The 9,863-nt window shown below is 35.0% G+C and overlaps 1 protein-coding gene across 3 annotated transcripts in view; it reads left to right on the top strand.

Moving 5' to 3' along the window:
* The first annotated feature begins 678 nt into the window (after positions 1–678).
* The window catches only part of LOC110455285 (lisH domain-containing protein ARMC9-like), a 38,347-nt gene continuing 29,162 nt past the window's right edge, over positions 679–9,863 (top strand). For 2 of the 3 annotated variants that reach the window (XM_021505317.1, XM_021505318.1), the window contains exons 1-8: positions 679–813; positions 3,141–3,227; positions 3,733–3,858; positions 4,465–4,632; positions 5,406–5,555; positions 6,854–6,946; positions 7,142–7,169; positions 8,316–8,407. In XM_021505317.1, the coding sequence (XP_021360992.1) occupies positions 3,168–3,227; positions 3,733–3,858; positions 4,465–4,632; positions 5,406–5,555; positions 6,854–6,946; positions 7,142–7,169; positions 8,316–8,407 (717 nt within the window). In that variant the 5' untranslated portion in view covers positions 679–813; positions 3,141–3,167. Of the gene's footprint in view, positions 814–3,140; positions 3,228–3,732; positions 3,859–4,464; positions 4,633–5,405; positions 5,556–6,853; positions 6,947–7,141; positions 7,170–8,315; positions 8,408–9,208; positions 9,223–9,863 lie in introns of all 3 variants that reach the window. The other variant, XM_021505319.1, reaches the window with a different exon arrangement.

The raw sequence follows: 9,863 nt of genomic DNA, 5'->3' as shown, positions 1-9,863 counted from the left end.
TTTAATTTTATTGCATAACATAATTAGTTTTCATCTAGATTATGAGCCATGTGAGAGTTCATTTTCCACGTAGACGGAGGAGCTTGTGATAAACTAATCACTTTTCACACACGGCCTTCAGCTTGTCTATTGNAAAATTTGATTCCAAAAAAAAAAAAAAAAAAAAAAAAGCATATGCAAAGAAGATTTACAACAGTGACATCGCCAAACAATTTAATTCTTCAGAGACGTTTATACGTCTCTGGTAAAATTGAGCACAAAAAAAAAAAAAAATCTCCTTGGCAAAACTACTTTCCTTTCGATTAATTATATAGCATACCCCAAATATAATGCGTTCAATTGCAGGTCAAAACTTATATCCAAAAATCGAATAATGCGTTTGAATGAGTATAAAAAAATAATTTATCATATATTTATCCAAAATAAAATTTATGCATTTAACGTTATAATATTTGCAGTTATGCATTTGCGTATGGGTGTGCACTTTCCGCCCCAAACTATTTAGAGCTTTACTACCCGGGATAGTAAAAATCATTTATAAATTATAACGAGAAAGACCGAACTTGTGCAAGTCTCAGCCTCAGGTTCAATCTCGTTTCGCGCGAGAATTATCTCGAACTTCGTCGCTTGTGCGTTTGAACGGAAAGGAATTTATGCTTTTGCAAGCACTGTTACAACCGTGATCATTGTTTACTTCACGTCCAGGGTGAGGAGAACAACATCATACACGGTAGAGCGGTCCCCATTCATCATGATCTGAAGCTCACTTCACAGTGCAGCGGCTTGTACCTAAACATCTTGATTCCTCCACGTGTTAGTAGCGTATTCACTTTTTATAGTATATAGAACGTGACTCAACGTTGTGTCAATTTGTGGTGTGAATTCGTTACAGACCGCCATCGACCGATTTGGCTCTGTATGCATGGGTCATCGGTCGCATTGTCTATTGGGGATTGTTCCAAATCGTTTGGAGATAATCCAAGTTTACGGGGACATAAAACGTCCTGCTTTACAGAGCCGTTCTTGATTGAAGAAATATATAATGTTTTGTAGCAGTTGTCGCCAAACGGTGTCTTTCTTGAAATGTGTTCTCATAATGCATATTAACTCATTTAAAAAATAATCTAAAATCAAGTTTCTTGTTAAATTGATATTAATCTGTATAAAGAATGCACTTGCATATAGGCCTATATATAAAGTATCCTGACACAGACAATGAGATTTAATTAATTTAATTAATTATTAAAGCTATTAGGGTGAGGAAATAGTGTCAAAATTTCAAGAATCTAAACATGTTATATGTGTATTATTGTACTGAATGTGTTAGTATTCCTCATGAAAGATCACCTTTTTGGCAACAGTTGGTACAAAGCCCTGTACTAGGTTTTCATTACATTAAATAAGCATAATGCCGCAGACAGATGATATTCAAAAGCCTGGTCTGTCTTGTTTTGAATGACAAGACAGTTATGCACATTATTTTAACTTGAATTTGATATCAATGCCTATTAGCATTAGAAGTGTGATCTTAAAGCAAATTAAAGCAGACATTGGCATTTACTTTCAGACTTATAAATTGTGTTCAATATTGGCAGTTTAAGATACAACATTAAAATATTTTCAGTAACTGACCAGCACACCCTACCTGTATTTTCTGGTTTGATAATAGCAGAACATGTACACACAGCTATTTCCTTTTTAGCTCACCGGGTTCCGAAGGACCAAGGTGAGCTTATGCCATGCCGTTGCGTCCATCGTCCGTACGTCAACAATTACTTTAAACAACTTCTTCTTAACCACTGATTGGAATTTAACTAATTTGACTGGAAGCATCCCTAGGTGGTGGTGATTTAAAATTGTACAAATGGTGGGGCTGAGGGGCGGGGCTAAAAGGGGGCAATTTGGCTATATTGCTACAAACGACTTCTTCTGTAGAACTATACACTGGATATCATTCATAATTAATCAAAAGCATTCATGGGAGGCAGGGATTCAAAAATGTACAAATGGTTTGGCTGACCCTCCAGGGGGCTGAGGGGCGGGGCCAAAAAAGGTTATTTGGCTCTATTGCTTTAAGAAACTTCTTCTCTGGAACTAAGAGATGGATATCAGCCATACATTACTGGAAGCATCCCTATATGGTGGTGGGGATTCAAAATTGTACAAATGGTGGGACTGACCCTCCATAAGGGGGCTTAGGGGCAGGGCCAAAAGGGGGCAATTTTGCTATATTGCTATAAACGACTTCTTCTGTAGAACTATGCCATGGATATCGATCGTATTTGGTCAAAATCAAGAGTTATATTAAATTAATTTAATTAAACTGAATTAAGGAGAGTCAAAAACACACTCAAGGGTTTTTTGAAAGCCCTGATAATGTTTAGAAATCAGTTATACAGTTCAGAGAGTACATATTTATTTTCAATATGATATACAAATTGATGGCATCAAAAACTAAACATCTACTATAAAAAACTAAAATGCAAATTCAATTTCGGAAGTGGGTTTTAAACTTCTAAAAGTGTCAGCACATTTTCCTTTCTCAATAGGAAATCACTCAGGCGTTCACACAGCCAGAAAAAACCCACCTTGTATGTTTTATATGTAAATTGAATCAGGCGACTGATCTTTCTATATTAATTATTCTGTATATATGTTTATTCAAAAATGCAATTATTATTCACATATTAAATGTTTGCTCTTGTGATATCAGTGTTTTGTGTACATGTGTTTACGATTGATAAAACAAAGAATATTTACAGAACGATGCTCCAACAATCTCAGTCATATGAGCGATTGATTCAAATTTAAAGCAAATCACAGTTATCTGAAGCATATGGTATATAAATACAGTGTCATAATCAAATCAAGTTTAAAGTTATTAAATATTTACATTTTTATATATGATGGTTCATGTAAGTTCAAATGCAACCACCAGACGGTCCACCAGGGCCAGGACCTCGGAACTCAAGACAAATTGCACTGACCAACATTAACATTAAGGGATTCATGCATGGGACTCAGTGTTTTGGCCCTTGCATATGTTAGAATCATCTTCACATAGATTACCGTTTTGAGGCTTACAAGAGCTGACAATGTGTAAATATAAATGAGTCATATTTTTGAATTTTATTTTGCAGACAACCCTGAATACCTAACGCCCAAAGATGTCTGGGTCGTTATCTGTTGTGTCTTTTGAGGGGGAACTCAATGCCATTGTTCAAGAGGTATTATCAATAATTTTAGGTTAGGGTTTAAATTAAACATAAATGCTAAGGACAAGTTTAAGACATTCATCTTTGCTGCTGTGTCTAATTTGTGATTTTTGAGTTGATCCTCAAACGTAGACAATGCCAATGATATTATGCAAATATTATTACATGTCAATTGTTCTGGCTTTTGGTGTTGTTTGGAAGGTATTTTCTAATGCTTTTTTCTTGTTTTTCTGATATCTTAAGGATTGAGAGGAAATTAAATGATAAAGTTTAAAAAATAAAATTATTGTTTAAATTCATCAGCCAATTCAAGAAAATAGTTATAAGTTCTAATAACAAAAGTTTAGAACGATGTTTAATCTACCTGGTATTATACTAAATTCATGTAATACAGGTATAGATATATTCCAAAAGTTTGATTTGAAAATATTATTGTAAAAACCACTGAAGTTTGAACAGTGACAATCAAATACTCTAAAATTCCCTACGTAACAATTTGTGACTTGTTTCTTTTCAGTTTTTGGACTTCGGAGGATTTGATCGAACATTGTCAACTTTCCAGAAAGAATGTGACCAAAAGAAAAAACCTGTTACATCCCACAGTATCAAGTCTAAATCCAACCAAAAGCTCCTGGCCATTCAGGTAACACTCAGTCTTACATATTGGGGTACTGTAGCGGGTTCCCAGAAACCCTCAAAACAGGTAGTTGTACCCCTAGTTTTCAACAACTACCCTATGTAACTGGCTACCTATGAGTACAAAATCTCGAAAATGTATCAAATATACCCCCAAATCTAAACTTTAGTGAGAACACTGCTGTGGAAACATTGTGTCGCTGAATTGGAACAGTATGATAAAAAAAAACACCAACTGTCCAAGCCATTCGCCTGTCTGTATTTAAAAAACAAAAAATGAAAATAATTTGGGATATTCGAGATAGGATGAAATCCTAAGATTTCAAGTTAATTAATTATTATGTGAAATGGCAATTATTTCACAGTCGTGTTTAGCACTTTACAGACAATAGTTTTTTCTTGGTGTTTGTCTATAGGTCTGCCATTAAGATCAAACACAGAGAAAATGTATGCAAATGTTTGTAAAAAGAATATTTCCTCCCAGATCATCATCAAGTCTTCTGAATTACAAGTTAGACTTCATGCCTGTCTTCTATGCAACATCATGGTATCATGATAAATGTCTTCATTCTGGTGTCATAATTGTAAGAACTGTCATTATCTGGTGTTGTAGAATGACCTTATGCAGCAGTTCCACAAAGGCAAGCGTGACCGCTGCTTCAAACTTTGGAATGAGCACCTGCCCCCAAACGTCAGAGATTCAGATGCTGTAGCAAAGAAGCTTGAATTTTATCTCAACATTTACTTTGCTATTTATCCTATAAAGTTTGGCAGGGGACAGGTGAGTTCACAGTAGATGAATTACTTTGATAACCACATTATGATTTGTAAAAAGTAATGCTTTCATTAAACTAATTAATGTTTTAACTCTAGAATGAAAATTTCCTAATCAGAAAAATAGTTATTCAACATTTTTTAGTCCATATAGCACTAGTTCAATTTATATATGAAAATTATGTACCATTGAATTGTGATAAATTGGTTTAAGATAAATCTAATATAAAGGATGCACTGATCTGTATCAAAGATGTGTTTTTTTTCGAAACAGACTAAACAGAACATTATTTCAATCTTTGAATAAAATAAAATTGTTGCATTCCCTTATATAGTAATGAAAACCCCCCAAATAACAACAGTTAAGATAAGTGATGAAAAATGTCTTTATTTTTTTTATTACATTAAAAATAGGATTTTAAAATTGTTGGAACCAATCTTACTTTTAAAACATGGTTTGGGATGCTGTAGTTGAAGATGGTGCATATAAATATATAGATGGATGATAAGAGAATGGACAGGAGAGCTGAAGTTGATTCAATTACTCTTATATGGTCTAAATTAATGAATTTTCACAATACTTATTTTGTTGTTATTTCTGAAATGAAGAAAAACTAGTATATACATGTATATCGTTACTTTAGTTTTTAGTCAAATATTCAAGATATGTTTCAATTTGCTTTCTGCTCTGCTATTAACAAATTTACTCCAAAATAAATACATTGTGAAGCGTAAATAATTTACAGTAGTTATATCATAGAAGTTCTCATGTCTATTCAGAGAGAAGGTGACCGCTGTATGACAGACTTTAAGAAGTACTTGGAGAACCGTGGTGCCTCTCTAAGCCAGACGACTGAGTTTCTCCCATTCTACGCCCTTCCGTTTGTACCTAATGCCAAGAGTCATCCCTCTTATAAAGAACTCTTTACAGTACGTAGATTGACTACTGACCGATTCCAAAATTGATACGTTTTAAAAGGTTCTGACTGTGAAGTATAAACTTTTATTTTCTTCCTTTTAAGCGTTATGAGCGGTTATATTTTGTGGGGGGTTTAATTTCGCAATATTCACGCTTTGACTAATATCCACAAATTCTGAACACCAGCAAAGTTATCAAAAATGTTAACCACTTTTGCAGACCTTATCACAACATGTTGAAAACACTTATAACCCAATGCTGTTATGCAAGCTTAAATGAACTAAAATCAGATTTATCACCGGGCAACTGGGCAGTCCATGTAAAAACAACACTTACATATAAGTGGCCACATCATATTTATGATCAGTGTTTGCAATCGGTTTACCTGCATTTCGAGGTTTAACCCTTAAATGATGACACTCAAAAAATACTCTGCATAATAAATAGGATTCTGGTGCACAGCGAAATTTAACCCCTGCAAATTCGAAAGAGTGAAATATCGACCCCGCGAATTTAAAGTGCTTATACAGTATACAAATTGAAAGTGGTTCGAAAAAAAATATTTGGAAGTATGTAATAATCTGTTTTCTCATGACGAGAAAACATTTGTATGATGGACAGTATATATTGTATCTAGATACTGTTATGTATTTGGTGAAAGAAATAGAATGAAAGCAGAAATTTGATTTAAATATGTTGTTCCCAACAACAGGTACAAGATTTTCATTGTTCCATTTTGGCTGTGTAGCCTACAGGCTAAATGATATGAATATGATAGTTTCAGAACATAACAAACAGCATTAATGTCTTCTCTGGACTTAGTGTATCATGAAGATCAGCATTTACCCTTAAGAAGGGGCTGATACCCCCAATCCAACCCAAGGTGCTCATAGGGCTTCACTTATTGCAAAACCTTCAAAATACATCTCCTCTTTAGATGATGTTGATCAGAATTTATACTNCCCCCCCCCCCCCCCCCCCCCCTCAGTAGAGTGTGCTCATAGGGGTCACTTAGTACAAACTTTCAAACAACTTTTGTTTGGAATACCTGTAGATTTAGACCAACATTTGACATAATCACTGAAGTCAACTTAAGTACCCATTTTCCCCATTGAACTTATATCCATATGAAGTTAGATCTACTCAACAACCTTATGTGTATCATTCATAATTTCATTCAAGTTAAGGCCCATTGTCGTCTTGTTAATAAGAGAATTCAGATGTGTATGAAAATTATGAAAAGGCTTTCTGTTAAATTAAGATGACTGCCAGTTGCAAAGTTACTCTGAGGTTTTTGTCTGTTTTCCAGGATGCGTGGATTAAGGATCTAGAGAACAGACTTGAGAAGTTTCTCACATTAACCCTGAAATCAACTCCACAACCCAAACTGTTTGATCTATATGTATCCTTGGTGATTTATGGTACACTGTCATGTTTTATCTGTAAAAAGACATGCATGAATGAATTGATAATTTATTTTGGATGTATTTACTAGCAAAGATTTTTTAAGCTGATTACATTAACCGGTAGTAGAAATTGTATCCATGTATGATATTTATTGTTTTATGGATATATTCCTTAATAATAATGTAAACAGCGAGGCAACAAAGATGGAGATGACGATGGTGAGTTATCATTTTGGTTGAATGTCATGGTCTCTGAGTGACTTAATTGGTTAATTAACCCTTTCACCCCTAGGTAACTTTAGTAGACTCTACCATACATTCATCTGGATGAGTCCATCATGGTCTAAAGTGGTTAAAGGGTTAAAAATATGAAAAACTCATAATTCAGCTTCACTCTCTTTGACAAAAATGGCATCTTTATCATAGGGTGTTTGTATTGATGCCCCCCCCGCCCCCCCCCTATCTCTCGTAAAAATGGGGGGAGAAGTGGCTTATCAGTTAAAAGTACTTGTGGTTTCACTTAAATCTTAGCCAAAGTAAACATTTCTAATTAATTTTTTCTGTATACCACTGAACCGTGTGGCATCAATAAGAGTGTGTTTCGCTCATTTCTGAGATCATGATAAAATGAATATAAAGTACTGAAAGATTTAATGCCCAATCTATTTTAAGTCACAAACTTAAATATGACTTTCTTTGTCTGAATTTCATGAAGCCAAATAACCTATAATATCATGTCACTACGCAGAATCTTGTTATTCCTTCTGGTTCAGCAATGTCAGCACTGACTCAGCAGCTGTTGTCTTAACTCAGTTACCCCTGAAGACACATTTGAACTCTTCCAATTCTAAGGTTGGAATAGTTCATTATGAAATTTCATGGGTGAATGAGTTAATCCCATATCTTGTTAGTGGCAATGACCAATTACGATTGCGTGAATCAAAACAAAAAAATTGCCAGTGAGCAGATACACTTTTATGACGCAACTTTTCTCTATATAATTTATAATACATGTATAATATGCATATGAAAATGTTTTCTGCTATACAAATCTTCCATATATAGTGTTACATATATATCCTGCTTTCAACTTGGGACAAACACATGATTTCTGACTCCAAGCAGGGGATGGGCAATATGAAATGGCTTGAAAATCCTACTGAACTGCAACATATATAGATGGGCTTATTACCAGACATGGTCCTAATGCCGTTTAAATCAGTTTTACCATACTTGTTTTAATAAGCTCCGTGATAACATGGTCCATTGTACATGTGAAATGATGATGGCAAGACTGATGGAGTCCTAGGTCTTCCTGCTGTGTGTATGATAATGGAACGTATATCTATAATATGTCTTTGTCAGATAATTTCCAGCAGATCTCCCGCCTACAGCAACAACTAGTGGATGCAGAGAGAAAGACGATGTCGTACATTAAGCGACACAATCGTCTACAGGTATAACTGATCACCATATATATGCACGGGCATGCTGTCTTCACACTCTCATATCGTAGTTGTACAACTAAACACTACTAGACTAAACACATCAGTCCTCAAACTAAAACTCAGCTCCTGCCACACAGGCCTCAGGTTATGAAGAATTAAGGATGTATGTTACCTTACTGTAATATGTATCCTCATTACAAAAGAGTTCCGATCTAATTTCTAAATGTTAACATTATGTCTTTATAAATGCATGTAATGTTTTGGATTTATTGATCACACATTATTACCAAAGAATAATTAAAAATGCTCAGGAAGTTCTTAATTAAAAAATTGTATAAGGGCGTCAACTCTAAGACCAATTTCAGGTACAAATATACAAGGTTGTATTTAACCTTTAGTCCAAGCTCAAAAAGCTGTTTAAATGTTTGTGTTGTATGAGATTGTGACTGTACAGACTAAATACATGCACATATCGTATAGAAATACTTTATCTGCTCATCTCAGATAGGATTATATCCGTAATTGAAAGTTTGGCTCATTTTAAGATTGTTTCACGATCCTGTGCAGGCCTGGACAGAGACTGGTGAAGTTTGAGGACGTCTAGTCCAATCTCCATTCCATCTAACTCACTGACCCATATTTCTGCTGTATATAACCTACTATATAACATTACAGGCCTAGGGGTGTTACATGATTTGTGGTGTGCGTCCAGAACCAGCTAGGCACACACTGATTTTAATTAAGTCCTACTAATACCTGTTTTTGTATTGACTAATTTGAAATCTAATATTTCTGTCTTTTTAATACCAGCTAGGGCAACATTGGTGAGTAATTGGCATCTAGTTGTCATGACAACCAAATGTTATATGGTTAGCTCAGTCTTTAGTAACCATGGTTACCAAAATATTTGTTAAAGTTTTAATCTTGTGTTTTTTACCTTCTATGGCTCTTTGACCAAAATAGTCAAATGAGCATTTGTCATAGTGTGTCTTCTGTCGTCTTTCATCTGTGTTTTCAAATTTTAAGCTCACCTGCCCGAAGGGCAAGTGAGCTTATGTTATGGTGCGGGGTCCGTCCGTCCGTCCGGCGTCCGTCCGGCGTCAACTTTTTGCTTTAAACAACTTCTTCTCAATAACCAAAAGGCCTAGGAAGATTATATTTGGCCAGTAGCATGCTGGGATCAAGGGCTACCAAGTTTGTTCGAATAAATGACCTTGACCCACTTTCAAGGTCACAGGGGTCAAATATGTTAAAATATTCAAACAACTTCTTCTCAATAACCAAAAAGGCCCAGGGTACTGATATTGGGCCTGTAGCATGCTGGGATGAAGGGCTAACAAGTTTGTTCAAATGAATGACCTTGACCCACTTTCAAGGTCACTGGTGTCAGATGTCTTTAAAATCTTCAAACAACTTCTTCTCAATAACCAAATGGCCCAGGGTACTGATATTGGGCCTGTAGCAT

The sequence above is a fragment of the Mizuhopecten yessoensis genome, unplaced genomic scaffold, assembly GCF_002113885.1.
Source record: "Mizuhopecten yessoensis strain PY_sf001 unplaced genomic scaffold, ASM211388v2 scaffold8195, whole genome shotgun sequence".
NCBI lineage: Eukaryota > Metazoa > Mollusca > Bivalvia > Pectinida > Pectinidae > Mizuhopecten > Mizuhopecten yessoensis.
Note: the sequence above shows the minus strand (reverse complement) of the source record. Positions and strands in the feature narration are given on the sequence as shown.